At 42.1% G+C, this 25949-nt stretch overlaps 1 protein-coding gene across 1 annotated transcript in view; it reads right to left on the reverse strand.

Moving 5' to 3' along the window:
• Nucleotides 1–25949, reverse strand: part of LOC144754873 (lymphoid-specific helicase-like) — a 544631-nt gene that overhangs the window by 373073 nt on the left and 145609 nt on the right. The window contains exons 7-11 of the mRNA XM_078643187.1: nt 24772–24813; nt 23249–23476; nt 21780–21962; nt 20378–20521; nt 1224–1420 (exon numbers count right to left, since the gene is read on the reverse strand). Coding sequence (XP_078499313.1) covers nt 1224–1420; nt 20378–20521; nt 21780–21962; nt 23249–23476; nt 24772–24813 — 794 coding nt within the window. The remainder of the gene's footprint in view (nt 1–1223; nt 1421–20377; nt 20522–21779; nt 21963–23248; nt 23477–24771; nt 24814–25949) is intronic.

Raw genomic sequence — 25949 nt, forward strand, 5'->3', positions numbered from 1 at the left:
CTAATGAAAAGGGCGGACACCAACAAAGCCGTGAATGCTTCATAAAAAGCCTGAGCAAGGCTTGCAAAATATGCAGTCAGGGTGGGCAGGGCCTAATGCCGACAAGGCGGACACCAACCCTGCTTCCAGAGAAGCCGGACAGAAAAGCAAAAATAAATCTCGCCAAGTCGAAGCAGCGCATGTGCTGCTTCGCAGGCGAGACCTAAAAATACCAGAGTTCAATAGCTATGCGTTATCTGCAAAAAAAAAAAAAAAATTACCAAAATCTGAAACGGACTACAAAGTAGTGGAAGTATTTCCAGCAGAAATGAAAGAGGGGGAACTTTGTACCGGATTGTTGGCACACACTTTGACCACGTGGGGAGAAGGTGCAGCACACATTCAAACTTCAGCTTTTCCATGCTGGACCTTGATTCTACGCCATTGTTGGGGGGTGAAATTTGCAATTTAAGGAGAGAGAAACACTTGATTATGCCAGGCAGGTACAGTAAAAAGCACAGAAACACCGAGCACGTTACATAAGTATTCAAATGACGAGATTTCATAAAAGGAGGAATACAAAACTGCACTCCTTTCATTCCTAAGAAAAGGTTCCCTGCCACTAAGTGAATGCAGCACCCAGAATATTTTAGATCAGAGAGGACTTTATGTGCTTCACAAATATAAACATATCTGCATCAGGTGAGCAGTGGCAGGAGGCAAAGGGGTCATTCTCTCTCTTCGAACTTTAAGCACCCGTAGAGGGAGCAACTGTATAGGTCATACAGACCATCCTGGAACCATTGACTAGCTCCGTAACAGGCAGCATAGTACTAAGCTGCAAATGGAATGATTAACGAGCACAAGAATGACACTCACATTCTTGAACACACATTTTCCACCCGGTCATCCAACTCGACCATAGATTATCTCCTGGTGTAGGAATGTATTAGAAACTGGATATCCCAGTTGGAGGCCAATTTTTATGCATTTAGCGATCATGCTGCAATTTCTTGACATCCCTTGGCACCTCGGTAACAATTCATGGGAATCAAATTCTAAAACCTAGTATTCCAAGAAAAAATAGTATAGTGCTGAAATGGGGTGAAAATTGATATGTGATCTTGTGAAAGATGGATAGGGCAGCTTATGTGAAATGACATTCTAAAAGAATGAAGAAAAGTTATACTGTACGGATTCTCAAAATGCAGCCTTCTGCAATACTTAACAGAAATCAAGCCTACCTCTTTAGGTCATCAAACACATCAGGCAACAGGAAATTTAGCAGTGACCACAGCTCTGCTAGATTGTTCTGTAGGGGAGTGCCAGTTAGCAGAAGTTTATTGTCCGAGCTTAACTGTTTCAACTCCCTGATCAGGCGGCAGTTCATATTTTTTATCCGGTGCCCTTCATCCAAAATCAGGTACTTGAAGTAGAAATTCTAAAGTAAAAAAAATTTAAAAAACTTAAATTACCACGCATGATCGGTTGAGAAAAAACAATTAGAAAGACTTCTACCAATATTTATTTGTTCCAATTTGGTTACATTCAGGAAGCTAGTATTAGTAGTCCTTAGCTCACCCTCCCCACCCCCTTCCGTGCTGTAGGCCTGTTGACAGGACCAGTACTGCACCTTTACAGAAAATGGAGGAAGCATGTATTACTGGTAGCCAAGCCTTGCATTTTACATACAACAGTATCCTCTTCCAGACTCTCAGAAGAAATGCACTCACTAGCGCACGTACATGTACGCCCACAGCTTTATTTAATATTATTATTTTTTTTTTAAACAGAACTTTTCCAAAGCACAAAGTGCCTTTGTAAGATCCAAAATCACCTGAAGGAGCTGCATACATCAATGTTATGCACAACCTTACCCTCAAAGGAAAATATATTCCTCTGGAAACCTGAAAGCAACTTGTGTGAAAAGTCATTTCTAATATACTTTGGAAAACTCCTGCGGGAACCACTTGTCAAGCAACTCCTTATCGGTATTAAAGGAGGGAAAGTGAGTGACTGGCTCACTGCAAGCTCAAACGTGTAAGGAAGAAATACGGAGACCCAGAAAAATGTTTGACAAGGTACACAATTTCGTAGGCACCTCAAAGCGACAATTACCCATAGCACTCTGCAAAGAAAGTAAATGGCCTCTAGAACAGTGGTTCCCAAACTTTAAAGCAACAACCCAGTTTTTAGAACGACAAACTTTCATGACCCATCTAGCTTTAATGGACATTAGGCAGAAGTTGTTTTAATGTAACTCAAGTATCATGTTGTAGCACACTCATTTAAAGACCACCTATTTTCCATTGAAATGGCGACAAAGTGTGCTGGCATACAGTTTTACTGACAACTATACTTCCCACAAAAGTATGGAAATATGGTTTCAGGGCATATTCCTTTTTTGTGCACCATCAAGTGTCTTGATTTGGTTTGATACTATTAAAATGTGTTTCATCACACTTCAGAATTAAAACAAAATGTGCTTCATTTTGGCTTTCTTAACTGCTAAATGTGACAGTTAATTTACAGTAATTTACATTTGACAAATTACATAATACAGCCTTTCCTTTGACACTAGCTGTACCCCAGCAAGGTCAAATAATTCACTTTCTTTTTTTCATCTGACTGTAAAGTGAGAGGAGTTTGTAGGGATTAAGTTACTTACCCTGCAAGTATCTGTTCTTGGCATGTACTGCTGTAGATTCACATGCTTTGCATAAGTCTGCCATCTAGTGTGGGGCTCGGATGATTACAAGATTTTGTTCCAAGAAGTTCTTTGAGTCACAAGGCTGTGAGACTCCTCTTCGGAATACTGCGCATGGTCATCAATGTTATCTTCAGATTTTTTTGCCATTGATAGGTGAGAATGTAAAGAATGCGGTGTATGCAAGACTTGAGATGGCCATGCGTTAGTATGAGAAAATATATCAACTGCAACCTACACAAGAATTTGTGGAAGAGGGATGGGGCATGTGAATCTACAGCAGTACATACCAAGAACAGATGCATACAGGAAAAAGTAACAGTATACGTAACAATCTGTTTGAGGCATGTGTGCTGTAGACACACATGCTTTACATAGACCGCAAAGCAGTCCCTCTCCCTAGGTAGTGGTTAACTTGTGGGCGTTGCGGTTGTCAGAAAAAGTTTTAAGTACCTCCTGACCAACATTGGCTTGTTGGCGTGCAAATACATCCGCACGTTTTATGAACGTGTGTGCAGTAGACCATGTTGCTGCTTTACAAATATAAGCAATAGGAATGTTTCCTAAAAAAGCCATAGAAACACCAACTTTCCTAGTGGAGAGTACTTTTGGTGTAACAGGTAAAAGTAGTTTAGCCTTTTCATAGCATGTCTATATGCATTTAACTATCCGTCTTGAAATGCCTGATTTCGAACTTGCTTTCCCTAAACGAGGAGGTCCAAAGCCAACAAAACATTTGTTTAGTTTTCCTAAATGATTTAGTCCTGTCTAAATAATACATAAAGGCCCTTTTTACATCTAAACTGTGTAATGCCCTTTCTGCATCTGTGTCAGGTTGTGGAATAAATATAGGTAAATCAATGGCTTAATATGAAAACTGGAAACTACTTTTGGTAGAAATTTAGGGTTAGTTCTAAGCACTACTCTAGTTGAAAGAAAGGCTCCAAGGTGTGTGCCTGCATTTCACCAACTCTTCCAAGAGAAGTAATAGCAATTAAAAAAGCAAGTTTCCATGAAAGATATATGTACTGACAAGAATGTAATGGTTCAGAATGAGGACCCATTAATCTTGTCAGGACAAGGTTTAAATTCCATGCTGGGGCAGGTGGAAGTCTAGGGTGAATTATTCTTTTAAGTCCCTCCATGAAAGCTTTTATAACAGGAATTTTAAACACTGATGTGTTGTCTATTCTGGAGATTTGCGGCAATAGCTGCAAGACATAATGGTATAGAATTATATGCTAACCCAGAAGTTTGAAAATGCAATCAGCAGAAAAAATGCATTTGTACCTTTGCTTGAAGAGGATTAGCGTTTTGTCTGAAAAAATAAAACAAATCCATTTTGCTGCATAATATTGCTGTGTAGTTGGTTTAAGAGCTTCTTAAAGAATATTCATACAGTCTTGTGGCAAATTTAAGTATCCAAACTATCAGACTTCAGGAGCCAAATGGCAAGACTCCTTTCTTTGAGATCGGGATGTCTTAATGTTCCATGCTTCTGCATGTGGAGGGCCGTGTTGAGGTGAAGCTTCTCGTATGAAATAGAGAATTCCATGAGTGTTGAAAACCACGGTTGTCAAGCTCATGTGGGAGCTATTAGTATCATGGTAGGCAATGTTTGCCCAAGTTTCCTGACCACTAATGGAAGTAGTGGGAGAGGTGGAAAAGCATACGCAAATATCCTGAACCAGTTCATTCATGGAGCATTGCTTTTGGACTGATGGTGGTGATCTCTGCTTGCTTAGTATGGGCATTCACTTTTTTTTGTTGCAAACCGGTCTACCTCTAGGAATCCCCATTAGCGCAAGTATGGTTGAAAAACATTGGGATGAATTTCCCAATTGTGGATTTCTTGTTGTGATATGCTCAGAAAGTCTGCAGTCTGATGGCTTGTAACGGGGACGTACTGCTGAAAGAGGAATGTTGGTGTATTGCTAACATTCATATTTTATGAGCAAAATGAGCTAGAGAGTGTGCCCCACCCTGTTTTTTGTAAAGAATACATTGTTCTATTGTCTGTTCAAATAAGGACAACTTTGTGTTGTAGGTGAATTAGGCAGGCATTGATAAATAGATGAACAGCTTGCAGCTCTAGGTGATTGATACCGGAGCTTCTTGAGTTTGAAATCTTATAGTCCCTGAATAGTAAGGTTGTGGAGATGGCCTCCCTATACCTTTAGAGATGCATCGGTTAGTTATTTGTGGAACTGGGTCTTGAAACAGCCGCCCTTTGGATAGATTTTGTGGATTCCACCATTGCAGAGAATGATACGAGAGACTGTTTCACAACACTAGATCGTGAAGTTGGTCCAGTGACTGAGTCCATTGATGGGAGAGACATTGTTGTAGAGATCTCATGTGGAGTCTGGCATGTGGGACTATGTAAATACATGATGCCATCATACCCAAAAGTCGAGAAATATTTTGGCGGAATGAGAGTTCCTGTTTGAAACTGTTGAACTAATGTTGGTACATTGTGCATTCGGTCTGTGTTTGAAGATGCGAACGCTAGATTTGTGTTTAGCGTGGCCCCTTCAAGCCCATGAATAATAGCTGGCTGTAGACAAGATTTTTTCAGGTTGATATTGAACCCTAGTTCGTGTAGTTAATTTAGGGTCTCAAGTGTTTGGTTTGCAAAGTATGAAAGTATTTGCTTTGATTAGAAAACTGCCTAGTTAAGGGAAGACATGAATGTTTTCCCTGCGCAGATGTGCTGCCAAAACTGCTAAGCACTGCTAATACTCTTTGTGCTGTAGTGATTCCAAAGAGAAGAACTTTGAACTAATAATGTTTCCCTGCCATAGAATTCTAAGATATTTTCTGTGTGCAGGATGAAATGGTATATGAAAATAGGCGTCCTTTAGATCGAAGGTTTCCATGAAGTCTTTCTGTAATAAAGAGATGATCTCTTGGAGAGTGACTATATGGAAATATTGTGATTATGTAATGAGTAAGTGGTCTGAGAACTAGAATGGGCCTGAGAGATCCATCCTTTTGGGGAATAAGGAACTATAGTGAATACACTCCTGTCCCCTGAAATTGTGGTGAAACTGGTTCTATTGCTCTTATTTCTTGTTGCAGAAGGACGTGGTGTTGCATGGATAGTTTGTGTTTGCGAGGTGGAATATTTGGAGGATTTAAGAGTTCGACAATACCCATGTTGGATAATGTCGAAGACCCATTGGTCTGTTGTAACAGTCTTCCAGTTTTGGAGAAACTGTTGAAGATTATCCCAGTTTGGTGTTGTGGGGGGAAAGGTAAAGGAGTCATCGTTGGTATTTGAGGAACGTGCATTGTTCCCTCTGCTTCTTCCTTTACAATTGTTAACTCTAAGAATCTATGTAGAAGGTTTGAGTTTAGGTTTGTCCTTGAGTTTGATATTGTGAACCAGAGGCATATGTGGAAGCTGTCGTTGCCCCCGGTTTAAAATTGGGCCTACTTAAGGAACCTCTATAGGTGTTAGCTTGTAGAGCTCCCATTAATTTTGGTACCTGTCTTTTTTCAAGGTCTGTGTCCTCCTGGGGACCAAAGAGATGTTCCTTGTCAAATGAGAGGTTCAATATGGGCTTTCGTACCACAGGTTTGAAACCGGACACCCTTAACCATGCATGTCTTATTAGGGCACTAGTATTTATACTCCTAGCAGCAGTGTCTGCTGCATCTAATGAACAATTAATATTACCTTCATTAACAATGTATTGACCTCTTTTTCTGTACTCCCCTGGGAGATGTTGGAGAAGGTTCTAGTAATAGTAAGAAGGTAGCAATGCTTGGCGAATTATCTATACACCAATTATTAGCAGTGTGTGCCGCAACTCTTACCAGAGGCATCCATAAATTTAGATTCCCCTTGGTGGTGGTGGTGCATATCCAGTTGTTTGGAAGTTATCCCTTTTCCTTGTATTGGATACTACTAAAGAGTCAGGAGTTAATTGACCTCTAATAAAAATGGGGACTGATTGTAGAGGTTTGTATCAATGCGAGGAGTAATTATTCTTGCTTTAATTGGTTGTTTGAAAATGTTATCTGCATGAAGTGTCATACCTTTTAAAAGTGGTAAGTATTGTGCTACTGTGTATTAGATAAAGTTTCAAAGAAGAAATCCTCCTCTATTAAATCCTTATATAAAAGGTACCTGATGAAATGCCTGCTCTGGCTAAGAGGTCCTAATAAGCAGATGCATCATCAGATGGGGATGGACTGCTAGGGTATACGTAGGGATCAGTGTCAACATGAAGATAAATATTATAATCCTCCCAAGGATACCCTGGTTGTGTCATCTGGGATGTCTTGATCCTCATTTATTGAGGACTGAAGATATTACCAGCTTCAGACAATTGTGGAGAGTGAGGTGGTGGAGTGGGTGGTGGAGGTGTTGATTGTGTTACAGGAGAAGGAATGGGAATGTGCAATGGCCTAGTTGCAGCACCTTTTTTCTCTTCTTTAGGGGTTGAACAGGAATGTTCAGAGCCTCCTCAAAACTCAACTGCTTCTTAGGAGTTTGTTTTGGTGACTATCATAATTTTATTTGTTCTAAGCTGAATTTCAAGTGTTTTTTTGTTTTGGATCGAGCTTTTGGAAAAATTGCTTGAGTATTAGTTCCAGGGAGATTTAGTACAGAAAAAGCATTTCAGTGGAGGAAGCTTTGCCTTTGATGGAGGAAGGTTCAATTCTGAAAGAAAAGTCTTTTTTTGCAGTGCAGAGACCACAGTGTGAGATATTTTGGTCTTGGATTGAAACCCCTGCTGTAGGTCGAACTTTCAGGAGTTGAGCCAGAGGGAGAGGGTTCCAAGTCATGCTTTCGGAGCACGCCATGGCTGGAGTGCAGTGGCCGCCTGTGAGAAGTTCAGTGGAGTTGGAGGATTTGGATTTCAGGGCAGGTGCAGAAGTACTCACAGTACGTTGTTTTTGTGCTGGCTGAAGACTGAATCCTATTAAGACTGAGACTCTGAATCGGAGTCATGAATGGAAAGGGATTTTTTTTCTGTGCCACTGAAGCCTCTTCCTCCTACTCTTGTCAACAGAAGAGGTCAGGGACATAGTCCATTCGCTTGCGCTCCATCCCTTGTCTAGCCCTTCAATCTTATAGTTTTTAGACTGAAAGGACTTACAGGTCCCACTGGTGTCCTGTCAATGTTTAGGTGAGAGACTTAAGTTGCAAACGGGATGTTGGTCGGTGTGAGGGTATTTGGAGTGGCACTTCGGACAGAAACGGAATGGAGTGTGTTCCATCAGCAGGTCATTCTCAATCTCGTTTGAAATGGAGAAGTGTTGCCCGACCGGGCATAACTCAGACCAAAAAGACAAGTCGAAATCCCGCTACAAAATCTAATATGAGATTTATACTATGCTGATAGAAACAATACTGTCTAGATATATATATCACGGACTGAGGAGACTCAAACCAGAGTGCAAGATACTACCTCTGAACCGGTTGGCGGGAAAAAAAAACATCTGAAGATGGTGTCTAAGAACATACACAGTATTCCCAGGAGGAGGAGTCACAACCTTGTGAACCAAAGAAAACTTCTTGGAACAAAAACAACTTATAATCATCCTAGCCCAACAATAGATGGTAGACCTATGCAAAGCATGTGTATCTACATCACACATGCCTCAAACACACCAGTTACCATGATAAACATAAGCAGCAATTGTTATAAGACGTTACGAGACAGACAACTGTCTACAGTGCAGCACATGTGACAAGATAAATGCAGAATTTGACTGCACCTTTATTAATTGCTTTAGCTTTCACAACCCAACAAAATTGGCTCACATCCCAGAGTTTGGGAAACACTGCTGTAGAATTACCACAGCAAAACTAAGCCTGTGCTGCTTGGATCAACTAATCATATTCATTGGACCAACCTAAGGCCTGTCTGAATGTTAAAGTATGGAAAACAGAGCTGAATGAAGATGTGATAATTTTTACATAGGAGTAGACCACTATATGTATGCACTTCATGCATTCACTACCACCGAAAGGGAGCCTCAATGAAGCCATAAGCTCAACTGCTAGAACCACAAGGCTAGGGTATGAATGCAAAGTCAAAAAGGTTGGCTAGCCTACAGGTAAAGCTCAAATCTTTTGGAAAATGAAACCCCAACCCAAATTCCAAAATCAGAAAGTGAAAGAAATTGGAGCGGTCTTACTATGTAGTTTCAACTAGCAACACCTCTGAAACACTAACAGTTAAAAAGATGGCCTCAATAGTTTCACCCCCCCCAACAAAAAAAAAAACAGAATAACCTTAACTCCAGTCAGAAGTGTGAGGGTCTTGAAGACAAACTGTTAAAACGGTCCCTGTCAGGATTAAAAAAAAAAAAGGGTCTCCCTGTCAATCAGGTCCCACATTCTAGTAGGAGTAGTCCGGTTATACAACAGGCAGAGAAATGATCTGTCCGTTCATGGGTGACAGAAGCAATGATCCTGAATACTGCAATATACTTGGGGCACTGACTGAAGGAACAGAGGGAACAAAATCTGGCCCCACTTCTTATTTGATGCCCTCTGTTACTGCAGTGGACCACTTATCTTCTTGATAACCAGACGACAAACAAAGCACCAAACGACAAACAAAGCAAGAACAAGCAGAGGAGGGACAGCAGGTTTACTCCAAAGCGGAGATGACAAGTGAGCCAACTAGAGGGTCTACTATTTTTAAAGTGTGGAAGCTCCTACCTGTTGGGAATTCAGTCATGCTGGATGGATGGATGTTGTAGGCTTCAGAGTGCATTTAGACGCGTGATGTGTGTTTGTCTAACTTTGAGGCCCACGTCTGGCCCAGTTGCCTAGCACGACTGCCTCCAGTCAAGAGGTGAGGAGTTCCTTCTAGGCTGGAGAATCCTACCCAGGCACATTCCCACACAGGTATATAAATTTAAGCAGGCTTTACATGCAGGTTGTGATGTCCATGCTGGACATCTCAGCTTCACACAGAAGAAACCATTTTTTTCAAACATGTGCAAAGACTCGTAGGGGGAAGAAGCCAGGAGAATGCTTTTTTTACTTTTGAAGCTCTAAATCAGGCACCACTCATTTTTAAAAAGGGCCACCCCCTAAAGTCATACATCACACTATGCCCTTCTGCAGGATTTCACTGAAAACATTTCTTGTATGCCTTAGGCAATATGGATCATCACTACAAGGCTAAGTGTTGCCAGTCGCCGAAGTGGAGACTTGGGGTTATAGCCACAGCTTCATCACTTGACTACAGAACATGTGCAGCACTGTGGAATGCAGGGACACAACCAACACTTCACATTTCACCATTGAAGGCAGCTGGCTCTGTATATACTATACCAAAGTGAGGTATAGATTGCACAGAGTCCAGTTGAACCCAAAAGGCAGGCAGAGGTAAAGTAGATAGCACCTCACTCTATTTGTGGTAGAGCAGTACGGCTTTATCAGAGGACAGTGTTAAGCATTTGTTGTACACAGTCAGCATATGAATTCACACACTCAAAGACTGAACTTCCGACCAATTGTTTATGTATAAAAATATTTAAGTTTATATTTTCTAGAACCAAGCAAGCCTGGCACAAGTAAGCAATAAATAATTAGTAATGCAGTTGTAACAGTTTGGATTCCAACTGTAAATGTACTTTGATTTGATTACAGTAGTGAAACTGATAATGCAATGCTTTTCAGACTACAGTACATATACTTTTACTTGATATTTGACTAAAAATACTATACAGTTACTTTTCAGATTATTTTTCTCACAGTTTAGTATACCTGGATACTACACTGGGACATTTCCTGTAAAACAGAAAAGTAAAAGCGCTTGTTAGTACAATTTTAAAAGATTTCTTTAGGATTTCAAACTCCATACTTCGTAATTTTTCTAGAAAAACAGTCAATGTTATCATATGGTGGAAAGGAATATGCTACTTACCAGTATGCATCTGTTCTTGGCATGTAGGGCTGCTGACATTCATCTGTGCATAGATCGCCGCCTAGTGTTGGGTCCGGATGATTGCACATTGTTGTCCTGGAAGAGTCTTCGAAGTATCACGAGATAGGTGGCTCCTCCCTCGGACTACAGTGTGCATGGGCATACTTCTCCATCCTCAGATTGTTTTTCGCCATTGTGGCAGAGATGGAGTATAGTACAGTAAGATGTCCATGCAAAGAGTGAATGCTACAGCTGCGACAGGCACCGGGGAGGCGGGTGGGCGATATGAATGTCAGCAGCCCTACATGCCAAGAACAGATGCATACTGGTAAGTAGCATATTCAGTTCGAGGCATGTGGGCTGCTGAATTCCTATCTGTGCATAGAATGTATAGCAGTATCTTCCCTAGCGGTGGCTACCTGGGTCAGCTGCAGCAGTCTGGAAAAAGAGTTTGAGAACAGCCTGTCCTACAGCAGCTTGCTGTTTGGAATGTACATCTACACAATAGTGTTTGGTGAATGTGTGTGCGGTTGACCATGTGGCTGCTCTACAAATTTCGTGTAAAGGAATATTTCCCAGGAAAGCCATGGATGCCCCTAGTTTGCGTGTGGAATGCGCCCTAGGTGGAACTGTTAAGGTGCGTTTTGCCTTTAAATAACATATCTGGATGCACTTAACGATCCATCTGGCTATACCCGATTTTGAAATAGGGTTGCCTTTGTGTTGTGGTTAGAAACAACTTTTGTCTTTCGAAATGCCTTAGTTCTATCTATATAGTATAGCAGAGCTCTCTTGACATCTAGAGTATGCAAGGCCCTTTCAGCTACTGTCTGTGGGTTTTGAAAGAACACTGGCAGTTCTATGGTTTGATTGATATGAAAATGTGATACCACCTTTGGCATGAATTTAGGATTTGTTCTGAGAACTACTCTATTTGTATGTACTTGAATGAATGGCTCTTGAATAGTTAGGGCTTGCAGCTCGCTAGCTCTACGAAGTGAAGTAATGGCAATAAGGAAAGCCACCTTCCAAGTAAGAAATTGTAGTTCGCATGAGTGTAGTGGTTCAAAAGGTGGTCCCATAAGTCTGGTTAAAACAATGTTTAGATTCCAGACTGGTGAAAGTGGGTGTCATGGTGGAATTACGCGTTTAAGTCCTTCCATAAACGCTTTAATTGCTGGTACCCTAAATAGTGAAAGGTGTTGCCTGATTTGAAGATCTGCTGCTAACGCAGCTAAATGTATCCTGATGGATGAGTAGGCTAAATTGCAACGTTGTAGGTGCAAGAGATAGCAAATTATGTTTTGAGTAGAAGCATCAAGTGTGTTTATATCGTTGTTACTACAGTAAATGACAAAACGTTTCCACTTAGCTGCATAACATGCCCTGGTAGTGGGTTTTCTTGCCTCTTTGATAATATTCATGCAGTCTGGGGGCAAGTGTAGGTATCCAAACTCTAGGATTTCAGGAGCCAGACCGCCAGGTTCAGCTGTTGTGGGTCTGGGTGTTGGATTTCTCCATGGCTCCGAGTTAGAAGACTGGGTGTGAGTCGCAGTCTTTGATGAGGCACCACTGAAAGTTCTAGGAACGTTGTGTACCATGGTTGCCTCGCCCATGTGGGAGCAACTAGGATCAGCATCAGCGAATGTTGGCGCATTTTGCGTGCCACTAGCGGTATTAATGGAGCTGGGGGAAAAGCGTACACAAATTTGCCTGACCAGTTCATCCATATCGCATTGCCCTGCGACTGCGGATGTGGGAACTTGGCGACAAAGTACTGGCATTTAGCGTTTTCGCTTGTGGCAAACAGATCTATCTCCGGGTGTCCCCACTTCCGGAAGAATGGTTGGAGCACCTTGGGGTGAATTTCCCATTCGTGCATCTGTTGGCTGTGCCTGCTGAGCAGGTCGGCTACTTGATTGTCCTTGCCGGGGAGGTGCTATGCCATGAGAAACATGTTCCTCTGAATGGCCCATTTCCACACTGTTTGAGCTAGGTGCGACAGCTGTGGGGAGTGTGTTCCTCCCTGTTTTTGAATGTAATACATGGATGTCATGTTGTCCGTCCGGATCAACACAGCTTTGTTGCATAAGTGTGTCTTGAACGCTTTCAGGGCTAGAAAGATCGCCATCAACTCCAGAAGGTTGATGTGCATCCTCTTTTGTTGTACAGTCCAGAGTCCCTGTACTGTGTAATTTAGGACATGGGCTCCCCATCCTAGCAGGGATGCGTCCGCGGTTAACACTATTTGTGGGACAGGCTCTTGGAACAGTCGTCCTTTGCAAAGGTTTTGTGGATTCCACCAATGCAGAGAGTTGTATGCCCGACTGGTCACCAACACTAGGTCCTGTAATCGCCCCTGAGCCTGGTTCCACTGCCTTGCTAGGCACTCTTGGAGCAGACGCATGTGTAGCCTGGCATGAGGGACTATGAATATGCACGAGGCCATCATGCCTATTAATTGCATAAACACTCGAGCTGGTAACGAGTGTTAAGGTCGGAACCTTTGGATTAACGTTTGCATTCAGTTGATCCGTGCTGCGTTGAGATATGCTTTTGCTGCTAGTGTATCTATTGTTGCTCCCAGGTACTGTTGGACATGGGAGGGTTGCAGGTGCGACTTTGGATAGTTTAGTGAGAAGCCTAAACTGTGCAGGAGATGAATGGTCTTTGACATGTGGCTGGCACATTGGCTAATACACGCGCCATCAGCCCAGCAATCGTCCAGATATGGGTACACATGGATGTGTTGTCTCCGAAGATGTGCCGCCACTGTAGCTAGGCATTTGGTGAACACTCATGGAGCTGTTGTGACACCAAATGGTAGGACTTTGAACTGGTAGTGTTGTCCTTGAATAGTAAACCTTAGATACTTTCTGTGAGCAGGGTGTATTGGTATATGAAAGTATGCGTCTTTGAGGTCTAGAGTTGCTAGGAAGTCTCCCTGGCGAAGCAATGGTAAGACTTGGAGAGTGAGCATATGAAAATGCTCTGATACAATGTACAGGTTGAGGTGCCTGAGGTCCAATATTGGTCAGAGAGAACCCTCCTTTGGAATAAGGAAGTATAGGGAGTATACTCCTGTTCCTTGATGTTGGAGTGGGACTGGTTCTATGGCCCCCTTTTGCAGCATACTGATGACCTCTTGCTGCAGTAATGTTATATGTTCCTGCGACATTGGACGGTGCACGGGTGGTATGTTGGGTGGTGTTGAGGTGAGTTCGAGGCAATAGCCATGTTGGATAATTTGCCTGACCCACTTGTCTGTAGTGATATTTAACCAGACTGGCAGAAATTGTTGTAGTCTTCCCCCGACCGGTGTTATATGGTCTGGGGGTAGTGCCAAGAAGTCACTGTTTGGTGTTCGTGGAGGATCTATTTGCATTGCCTCCACGACTTCTTCCCTTGTATTATTTCCTTTGTATCCACCCCTGTTTGAGTTCTTGTTGTATGTGGAGTGCGTGTTAGTTTTGTAGGTGGAGGATTGCTGCTATGTATTACCTCGTGCTCCTCCTCTATAATTGGAGCGACGAAAGGAGCCTCTGTGTTGTTGGGACTGAAGAGCTCCCATGCACTTCGCCGTTTCAGCGTCCTTTCATTTTGTCTAGAATTGAGTCAACTGCTGGACCGAACAAAAAATCTGGGTTTATGGGCGGATTAAGAATAGTGGCTTGGACTTCATTCTTAAAGCCTGATATGCGAAGCCATGCGTGCCGCCTAAGCAGTACGCTTGTGTTAATAGATCTGGCAGCTGTATCTGCCGCATCTAGAGCACACTTAATTGAGGCATTAGTGATGAGCTTTCCCTCCTGTATAAGTTAATCTGCCTGATTCTTGTAAGGCTCAGGTAAGTGTTGGAGAAGTTCCTCTAAACTATCATAGTGGGCCCTGTCATATCTGGCCAGCAAGGCCTGTGTATTGGCCATTCTCCATGAGTTTGCTGCTTGAGCTGCTACTCTCTTGCCTGATGCCTCTAAAATCTTTGACTCCTTGTCAGGAGGAGAAGCCTCTCCAGTAGTCTGTGAATTAGCACGCTTTCATGCGTTGGATACCACTAAGGAGTCTAGAGGTAGTTGTCCCTCGATGTATGTAGGGTCTATTGGTGCAGCCCTATACTTCTTTTCTATTCTAGGGTTGATGACACGTGCCTAGCAGTGTCTTTAAAAATGTCATTTGCGTGCTTTAAGACGCCCTTTAACATAGGGAGTGTTTTCACGTTTCTTTCCGATGTTGTTAGTGTATCAAATAGAAAGTCTTCTTCTATAGCATCAGAATGAATCTCTACATTATGGTAGCTTGCTGCTCTATCTATTAGAGAGTTAAAAGCCACTGTATCTTCTGTGGGTGATGGCTTAGTTGGGTATACTGTAGGGTCTGTAATGGGCAGAGTCCCCTCAGTGTCTGATTCACCTCCCCCACCCCATGCCTGTGAGTTGGTCTCCATATGGGTTTTGTGGATATCCAAACCCCACATCTGCATCCTGATCTTCATCTGGGTTGTAGTCAGAGCGTGCAGGTGAGTCTGGGGCGGATGTATGACGTTACAACGCATACTTTTACCACGCCTACCATTACCACGCAATTTTTACAACGCAGGATCCATTACAACGAAGTACCATTACCACGCATGTATTTACAACGCATATACTTTTACAACGCATACAATTACAACGTAAGTATTGGTAAGTATATAATATTTTTTTAATTTAATTAAAATTAATATAATGTAATTTAATTAATTTAATTTAATTTAATTTAATTTAATGTAATTTAAATTTAATTATATTAATTTTTACCCTGTACCCTTTTACCCAAAAACCCAAAACTGACCCTGAACCCTAAAAATACCCCTTTACCCAAAAACCCAAAACTGACCCTGAACCCTAAAAATACCCCTTTACCCAAAAACCCAAAACTGACCCTGAACCCTAAAAATACCCCTTTACCCAAAAACTGAAAACTGACCCTGAACCCTAAAAATACCCCTTTACCCTAAAACTGAAAACTGACCCTGAACCCTAAAAATACCCCTTTACCCAAAAACTGAAAACTGACCCTGAACCCCAAAAATACCCCTTTACCCAAAAACTGAAAACTGACCCTAAACCCTAAAAATACCCCTTTACCCAAAAACCGAAAACTGACCCTAAACCCTAAAAATACCCCTTTACCCAAAAACCGAAAACTGACCCTGAACCCTAAAAATACCTTTACCCAAAAACCCAAAACTGACCCTGAACCCTAAAAATACCCCTTTATCCAAAAACCCAAAACTGACCCTGATCCCTAAAAATACCCCTTTACCCAAAAACCCAAAACTGACCCTGAACCCTAAAAATACCCCTTTATCCAAAAACCCAAAACTGACCCTGAACCCTAAAAATACCCCTTTACCCAAAAACGTAAACTTATAATATTTTTAATAAAATGATATACTTACCAATACTTACGTTGTAATGGTATGCGTTGTAAAGGTACCTGCGTTGTAAATACATGCGTGGTAATGGTATGCTTTGTAATGGATCCTGCGTTGTAAAAAATGCGTGGTAATGGTAGGTCGTTGTAAAAGTTGCGTGGTAAAGGTTGTATACCGTCTGGGGCATATGGAGTAGTAGGCATAGCTGGAGAGATAGGTTCAAAAAGAATAGGAGAAGTAGCACAGTCTTTCTTGAGTGGAATTCTAGAAAAGTCTTCAGTAGGCAGAGGTCTTTTCTTTTTTGTGTAAACAGTCACTTTCCCAGTTTTTGGGTCAATATATAGTTTTGACTGGTCTGGATGATAATCTCTTCTGTGGGTGATGGCTTAGTTGGGTATACTGTAGGGTCTGTAATGGGCAGAGTCCCCTCAGTGCCTGATTCACCTCCCCCACCCCATGCCTGTGAGTTGGGGTCTCCATATGGGTTTTGTGGATATCCAAACCCATCTGCATCCTGATCTTCATCTGGGTTGTAGTCAGAGCGTGCAGGTGAGTCTGGGGCATATGGAGTAGTAGGCATAGCTGGAGAGATAGGTTCAAAAAGAATAGGAGAGGTAGCACAGTCTTTTTCTTGAGAGGAATTCTAGAAAAGTCTTCAGTAGGCAGAGGTCTTTTCTTTTTTGTGTAAACAGTCACTTTCCCAGTTTTTGGGTCAATATATAGTTTTGACTGGTCTGGATGATAAATCTCTTCTTCCACAGTCTTTGGCCTTGGTGCCGTAGGCTTTGGTTTGACCTTTTTCGGTTCAATGCCTTTAATGGGTTCGACCGCTTTTGGTGGTTGGATCGGTTTTAGAAGTTGACAGGTTTTGTCGGTTGGACGTCTGACAGGCTTCACCACCTTCTTCGGACCGAGCGGTTTTGTCTGTTCGGCAGCGTCTTTAGGTGGTAGAGGTGTCTTCAGAGCCTGCGGCTTTGGCTCGATGCCCCTCTTCGGATCGATGGGCTTCGGCTCGACCGATTTGCTTTGGTCAACCTTAGGTTTCACTTTCGGTTCGACTTGGGCGTAGGCCTTTTGCTGTCGTCGACCGTTTTTTCCCTTTGTCGATAGTTGAGCCTGATTTGCTCAAGTCGACTCGACAGCTTTGGGCTTCGAGGTCGACTCGACAGCTTTGGGCTTTCGAGGTCGACTCGACAGCTTTGGGCTTTCGAGGTCGACTCGACAGCTTTGGGCTTTCGAGGTCGACTCGACAGCTTTGGGCTTTCGAGGTCGACTCGACAGCTTTGGGCTTTCGAGGTCGACTCGACAGCTTTGGGCTTTCGAGGTCGACTCGACAGCTTTGGGCTTTCGAGGTCGACTCGACAGCTTTGGGCTTTCGAGGTCGACTCGACAGCTTTGGGCTTTCGAGGTCGACTCGACAGCTTTGGGCTTTCGAGGTCGACTCGACAGCTTTGGGCTTTCGAGGTCGACTCGACAGCTTTGGGCTTTCGAGGTCGACTCGACAGCTTTGGGCTTTCGAGGTCGACTCGACAGCTTTGGGCTTTCGAGGTCGACTCGACGGCTTTGGGCTTCGAGGTCGACTCGACGGCTTTGGGCTTCGAGGTCGACTCGACGGCTTTGGGCTTCGAGGTCGACTCGACGGCTTTGGGCTTCGAAGGTTTGATTGGAACTGTGGCCTTCGGGTCGGCGCCCTTCGGCTTAATCACCTTCGGTTCGACAACGTTCGGTCCGAAGACTGTATTGTCGATGAGTTTCAGTTTCGATGGAACCGGTGTTGTATGTCGTGTCTCAGAAGGCTCTTTTTGTATGTTCTTAGCCAGGCAGTATGGCGGGGCTATAGAAGCAGTATGTTGATCTTGGCTAAGGCCTGCTGGCGATGCCTCGACCCGAGTCTGATATCGGTGTAGTGTCTATATGGGGCGGTGTACTCATGGTTCGCCCCTCGTCGTCATCGGAATAGTCTGACAGCTACGATGTCTTGATCATATTCCTCGAGATCGACGATTCGTTCTTCTCCGTCAAGGTAATATTCGGAGTCGTGGTCCGAGTATTGATCTTAGTCTTGATCCGAGTCTTTGGCGTTAACTAGGTCTTCCTCATCGCCGAAGATATTTTCGGGGTCTGTTGCCGATCTCTGCATTTCTTGCCTCGCCGCCCGTCGATTCCGGATTGTCTTTTTGGACCGGAACTGGGCACAGGCTAGGCAACTATCTTCATTGTGATCTGGAGATAGACATTTGTTGCACACTGGATGCTTATCTGTGTGCGAGAACTTTGAGTTGCACTGCGGGCAGTACTTGAATGGACTTCGTTCCATCGACGGCCGGTCCACGTGGCGTCGAGAAGGCCTAACGGCCCGATTCGACGACCGGAGTGCAACAAATGTTGAAGTGTATCGGTACCAAGCGCTAACAATACCGACGGATCTGAAGGTCTTTTGGCCTTTAGAAAAGTTTTTGTTGATTCCGAACGAAGTGCTGGAAAGTACATCCGAACCCAATGGCAGAAAAAAACAATCTGAGGATGGAGAGGATGCCCATGCGCACTGTAGTCCGAGGGAGGAGCCACCTATCTCGTGATACTTCGAAGACTCTTCCAGGACAACAATGTGCAATCATCCGGACCCAACACTAGGCGGCGATCTATGCAGATATGAATTCAGCAGCCCACATGCCTCGAACATAGTGTTATCGGTTTAACCGTAAGTACTTTGTTGTGGTAGTTTGTGTTCTGGGGTTAGACTCTGGGATCTCCCAGAGTTAAGGATGCACTCGTTACACCCTCAGTGGCACTAAGGCGGCCGGGTGCAGAGTGCTGAGGCCCAATGTTATCCAATGGGGGATAGGGGGTCTCTGGTTGGTGCCTGCCGACAAGCAGGCCACTGGGTTGTAGAAGCAAAGCTACTGGACTTCAGGTCAGGGCACATGGGCGTTTAGGCCAGCACAAAAGATGCACCCTCAGAGGCACTGGGGCTGACGGGTGCAGTGCTATTTTGGGGTCAGAAGTCTGGTAGCTTTCAATGGGGAGTCTCAAGTTTGCAAAGCACCGCAGGGTCGGGGACGAAGGTATTCAGGGTGTGACAACCGCCATGGCAATGGGTTGTTGGCATGGCACACAGATGTGGGCCATGTTGACTCTAAACTTTGTTCTGCACCAAAACGTGCAGCATGCAAAGGCAGTGTTTGAGTGTAATGGTACAGGGCCTCTAAGGGTGGCGCAATAAGTGCTACAGCCCTTAGAGTTCTTCCCTGGTCACAGTGCCCTGGGTACCTGTGGAACCATTTACCAGGGGCTGACCTGTGGCCAGATATGCCAATTGGGTTAGTTTTGGTGAAAGAGGGGGGTTACAGCAACAGAACCCCACTTTTACACTAGGCACCTGATCGTCAAGAGCCCAGGGCACACTCCAAGCACCTCAGCAAATCAGCATAAGGTGGGGCAACCATGCAGAAAGAGGGCACTTTCTCACAAACATGTGTAAAATATGGAATGTAAATATATGTGAAATTCTAAAGTGATGGTTAAAATTTTCAATTATCTTTCCACAATTTGTAAAGGACTCTTGTAACTGCTCAGCAGTATGTGAAATCCTTAAAGAAGAAATTGCTTCACTTCAATAATTAAGTTTTTGGTGGATACTCTACAGGCAAATCGCACAGCTCTGGCTTTTTCCAGTGCCTCCTTGGAAGGGACATCCCAGAGGCATTCATAGACCCACACTGGCAAATCAGTTGCACAAACCAATAGCCAAAAAAAACCAAAGTCCTTTAGTCATGCATTTGAGTTAGATTCTTCTCCTTTAAGCAAAAGCTAGAGTAGTAAAAGACATGAAGGTGTCCACAGTTGTCAACTAACGTGTAATATTGTATTTAAAGAATAGGCAGCACCAATTTACAGGCTAGTTTGACAAGGTGGTCTCTCAAAAGAGTATATCAGACTCCTTTCTCTGAAGATCGCCATATGTGACTTAGGTTCAACTACGAAACACTAATCAGCTCGTAGCAGTGGTTAAAAACAAAAGCAACACTTTGTGGAGCAGGGTCATTTTGTGAAAAGACATCCTGAACCACTTAAGGCACAATTGAGAAGTAGAGTTGCTGGTCAAATCTGAAGTCCATCAGACACTACAACACTAATAACCAATGGAATCATGCTAAAAACATCCTAGGCAGTTGCTTAATAATCTCTCCCTCTAGCAGATGTGAGCAAACACTGCTGTCATCAGGTGTCATTCAGAAACCCTCAGACAGCAAATTGTTTATAGAGCTTGAAAATCATAATTTAAATCTGAAGCAAAAAAATCAGACTTCTGGACTTAGAGGATCATTACATACTGACATTTCAGCCAAAGCATTTGCATTTAGTTTACAGCACCTGTAACACTGGTCGATCTCTCATGGCAATTTCATAGGAAGTAATAACCACAGGATGAGTCTGCAACACTCCTTCACGTTTTGAAATTTTGCGTGCCAATTTCCGGCGTGTTAGCTGATCTCCATGGTACAACAAGATAGGAACCTAAGAGAAATGCATTAACATTTAAATGTGTTGTGTCTACACCGCATTTAAGAGAATCACATAGTGCACTACTCCTACAAGACTTATTTGGTTCAATTAGTGAAGGGTCTTTGAACTTAATAGTTTAAACTTCTGTTTGTACATTACCGTTATTATCCCAAAAATATAAGTTTTTTTTAATTAGTACTATATTTAGAGTAATATTCGAAAACATACAGTTTGTAAGTTGTAATGACATGAAATCTATAAAGTTAGGCAATACTATCTGATGGTGAAAAACATTCAAACTACAGTCACTGATTGGACATTGTTCATCTCGAGATTATCAACCGTGAGTGCTTTCGGTCACAAATATTCCTTTGAAGAATTATATAATACATACACACAAGATTAGATTCCGTAAAGGGCTATTTATTTCCATTTTTTCACTGGGCATTCTTATACGAGTTTACAACGGTTTAAGACTGGCTTTGACTCGTCCTCAACCCAGTTTACAGCACAATTTAGCAAATGAGTGTGAAGACAACACATTTGGAAAAGTTAGAACCATATGTTAAACAATTATAGACAAAGCAGAGTAAAATCGTGTTCTACACTTATATGTCTTTTGAATTTTTATACAACATGTTCATGGCAGTACAGCAAACACGTGATTTGGCTAATGACATTCAAGCCCACGCCTTTCAAGGGTGAAAGCATGATTAAGAATTGCAATTATCAAACTATTGTTACATGAAAGTGTATTGCGACCAAAACATTTCAGTTGGGTACCCCCATAGGATATGTAAGCAATACCCTATGGAGTGACAATATTAGGTTACTGTATTAGTCTTATCAGTTTTAAGAAAGCCACATACTTGCAGGCCACTAAAAAAAGGGTGAAACAAGTGTTGACAGTACTGCTAAGAACATGTAGAAGGAAAAGAAAAACAAATTTGAAAACAAAGTAAAAAATATCAAAAGAATAGGTGTGAAATTTTTGCCCTGTGCTTGCTTCTGAAATGTATTTATTCCCTTATTACTGTACATGAACTAAACTTACATTAAGACTGGGCTCTTACACTGAGACGGGGTATTGAGTCTAACCAGTGCTCACTACACTACCTGACATACTTTCACTCAAACTGACAATTAACATGGGTGATAGGGAGCTGCTGGGACATTCTCTATGAATATGCGCCAAAACACAGGACAAACAATATTGAGGATATACAGAAGGGAGGGATGAGAAAATAAAAAAAAAATGAATATGAAATACCTCTGGACTGAATCGTTTGAATTCTGATACCCAGTTGGGGAGTGTAGACAGGGGACCACATACAAAGAACGGTCCTGCCACTCCTCGCTCAACCATCATTGCAATAGTGGCAATACACTGGACTGTTTTTCCCAAACCCATTTCATCAGCCAAGATTCCATTAATACCGTTTTCCCAAAGCATCTGCAATAGATTAGAGAGGAGAAACAGACTATTTAAAATTTCTAACAAGTGCATGCACGGTTTTTAAAAAAAAATAACTCAATTCAAATGTTCAATTCCATTGATGGGAGTAGTCCGTAACACACGTTAGACTCTTCTAGGTTGCAGCTCCTTAGCCTGTTGAAGATCCCTTTGATGGTGTGCATAAAAAAAACTATTCCTATTGTGTATGCTGGCTCCACCTCACCGACTCATGAAGTCTCACAACTAGAATGGTTTGCATTTACTAATATTTAGTTTAGTCCTTCGTACAATTTTGAATGTGGCATCCCTTCCCATAAAACGTGTTTGTCTACAGGTAGCGTAGTTGATGGGGTGAGGAGCAAGTCTTTTCATAAACTTTTATATTGGTGAGAGCAGATCACAAAATGTGTGACTGCATGCATTAGTTGTGAACTGTTTTTGTTTTTTTAAAGAAAAGAGAGCAGCTCGAATAATAGTAGAGATTAAGGGCATAACGGTGGTCTAAGAAACACTACCATCTGGTGCTTTAATGACCGTTCTGACAAGTGGCATGGGATAGATGGAAGCAGGTCCATTGTGTTTAATTTGTAGCTACACTTCAATAGTACTTTTCTCTTAAAACTCAGTGTGAAGCTTGGTCTTCAGTCTGATACTACAGTCCGGGAAGCCAGAGGTAACGGCTACTGTGTGCAAGTAAAGGAGATGGAGGGAAAGGGGCAGAGGAGCACTAAGCATGTGTGCAGATCTGTGTGCCCAGACACCCCTACCCAGAAAGCTGCAATCTTATTTACCCAAAATAAAATGGCTACAAGAGTAAACAAACTCCATAAAACTTAAATTGACAGTTACAACCAAAGGTTGGCTTATCAACATTTCAATGATGCAACCAATGACCAAAGAGTTGGCTCATAAGCTCTAAAACAAAACTGGAAAGCCACAACCAAAAACTGATTTTAGAAGTAATGTTTCATTCGAAATATAACAAATATTTTGAGGCTCTTTATATACATCAAAGGGAAATAAGAAACCATATCCAGCAAAATAGCCCTGACTAAGTACTAATTCAGTCAACATTCATAACAGACTAATTAATCCCTAAAGACTCAAATTGACATGGTGATTGTGGCAAAGGCAGACATTAGATTGGTTTGTAAAATTTCAAGGGAAATACCCCTAAAAGTAGGTTGTGCAGAATTAGTTCAGTAGAACCGCTAAGCAACTAAATTGTCAAGACATTAAAAACCTAAACGAGCATACGATAACAAAAGTTACACTGGACATACCCGGAGCCATTCCATGCCCTCCACCTGATACCAGCGCATTAGTCCTCCTGTGAAGTATTTTGGCTGTTGGTAAGGAACTGGCTTCCCATCAAATTTCCTCACTGGATCAAGCAAATGTTTCGCATTGTGCCGCACAGCTTGAGCAAGCCGGTCCTTAATGGCAGAGTTTGAATCTCCATTTTTCTCAAGGTATTCTTTACTGAGTTTACTGGGGGAAGAGGAATCTCCCTATCAGAGGAAAGAAAAAAATATGTTTTTAGAAAACAAAGTCGCAAAAACCAAATACCTCAGTCAGAAGAGAAAAAAAAATAAAACAAGAGCCTCAACATTCATTTAATCTTGCTTTAAGAATTTGAGGAAAAATAAACTCCTAACTTTCCCCATCAATAACACGTTATGAAAAACACGGGCCAATTTAAATAGGGTCCGGAACGTTAAGTGCCAAAAAATGGGAAAGATTAAATAAAATGATAAACCCAGTAAATATATTGTCATTTGTATTTAACAAGTCTCTTGTGCAAAGTATTGGCTTAATTTGTAGCTATGTAAATCAATAGGTGAAAGGCTCCACTTGAGCATGTAGGTGGTGTTCAAGGGTATGTTCCAGCACTTGGACTTCAGACAGAGCATCCATGAGCGTGGACATACAAGGATGAAGTAGCGTTGATCCCAGCATGAGCAATCCATCATACCATACAAATATCTAAGTGCCTGCTTGAAAGTGGGGGGTGTATGGACGGAGAAAGACCAATTAACAGTGTGTAGAGTGCATGTGCTCTAAATAAATTAAGTCACTCTAATGGCAAACCGTTAGGACAAATTCAATCCTGGGCCACAATAAGCTTCCAAGCAGATTACTACATCTAGTGTCTGCAAGTAAGGCAGTATGTAAGGGACAATCTTTGTAAGGGCAAAACTGAAACCGGAATGATACAGCTGTGACTTGCCTAAGTGAACCTGAATGAAAGCACTGCAAAAACAAAGGCAAAAAGGAAAGTTGTTGAAACACTTTATTCACAGTCTAAAACTGGTATAAGTCTGTCAAATCCAGACATCCGCAAAGCAACTTTTCAAATTAGATACATCTGGTATCTTACTATAATTAGAGGCAAGGTAAAAAAAAAAGGTGCCACAAGTGAAATAAATACAAATAAAGCACTTGCCAGTCAATTTCACACTACTTTGTGCAACTGCACAAATAATTACTATAATTTCCAGACAAAAGGGTTATTTAGCTAATAGGGGACTTTTACTTAATTTTATACTCCAAAACTGCTTTAAGATGTAGCCAGCATATCCACATTTACTGTCAGTAAATTCTATGTTTAAATCAAGCTTTTAAGTGACCTAAATTGAAAGGAGAAAAAGCATTAATAACTTCACTACTACTATGAGAAGCAAACTGAATATTAAGCATAAACAAAATCCACAATTGGAATGAAAATATTAATATACTAATCACAATGCAGACAGAATTCAGGTGCCAAGGGCTGGCAAGTAATGTTCAATGAAGAAATAATTACCTCATTTTCCACTTTACTTTTTTTGGCCACCGATAGGATCTCCTAAAAATACAACACAGGTTAGCATGACCTAAGCATGTGCAAATCTGGACAGAGCAATTCATGTTAGAGGCTAGGCATTTAAAAGCTTACTTCAAATCAGTTTTCCTTATCATTGAGAAAACTGGGTGATAGCTGTGTTCTTAAATCCGAAATCAAGGTCAATACACCCACAGAGTGGAACAAGACATAACTGTCTGATTACCAAACCAACCTCACCATCAGTGATCAAGCAAATTAACAGGGTGGGGGATAATGGACCCACAACAGACCTACGCCTGCCAGAGGGAGGAAATATACACTTAAGGATTCGGAATGTTATCTTGGACTTGAGAGTTTTTAAATTTAGCAAAGATAGTTACGCAGTTTCAAATAGCGTAATCAATTATGCTCATTTCATGCACCTTTTTATACAACCCTGTGCAGATGAAAACATTCACAACATATTTAAACTATGTAAATATCCCTGAAATCATGGTGCGCTTAAGGATGAAGTTGGATATGGAGTTCTTCAGATAGGTCACTAACCCATTTCGTTAGTAATATCAGACTTTTAATAATTGCTGGGGTTGAATCATGTGGTCTAGGAAACCTTTGTCCATACTCAAGGCAAAGCCAATTATTTAAGGGTGTATGCCAAGTAAACAGAACCTTTGGACGGCATACAAATTAGCCTTTCTGTAAATGTTACTTTTGATGCAAAACGATGCACTTCGAAAGTAACATTTAATAAAAAGGAGAAATGTTGCTCATGCAAACACTTCTGAGATTTTAACAGACGTACTTTTCATACATAACATGATCATCAGGTTTACAGGGGAACATCACACCAAACCTTCAGCTTATTTTTCATGTATTTATTTTAAAGAGTAGGGAGCATAAAATAGTCAAGGATTAAGAGACTTCAGTAGCAGGCTCTTGCATTGGAGGATTAAAAAATAATATTAATAAAAAAAGAAAAACAGCCCGAATGCATGCATGGTAACGAACTTATTTGGGCCACGGCCGCAGAAGAGCGATGCAGTCCGCACTGTGGTGGCGCTCCATTGGTGGCAGCGATACAGAGGCTACAGGCGTGGGCAGGCTCAAGCGTCGAGCCACTGTGTGCAGCAGTTCAGGTTTGCCGCCGAGGCCCCGGC

This window comes from Lissotriton helveticus, chromosome 5_1 (genome assembly GCF_964261635.1).
Source record: "Lissotriton helveticus chromosome 5_1, aLisHel1.1, whole genome shotgun sequence".
In the NCBI taxonomy this organism is placed as follows: domain Eukaryota; kingdom Metazoa; phylum Chordata; class Amphibia; order Caudata; family Salamandridae; genus Lissotriton; species Lissotriton helveticus.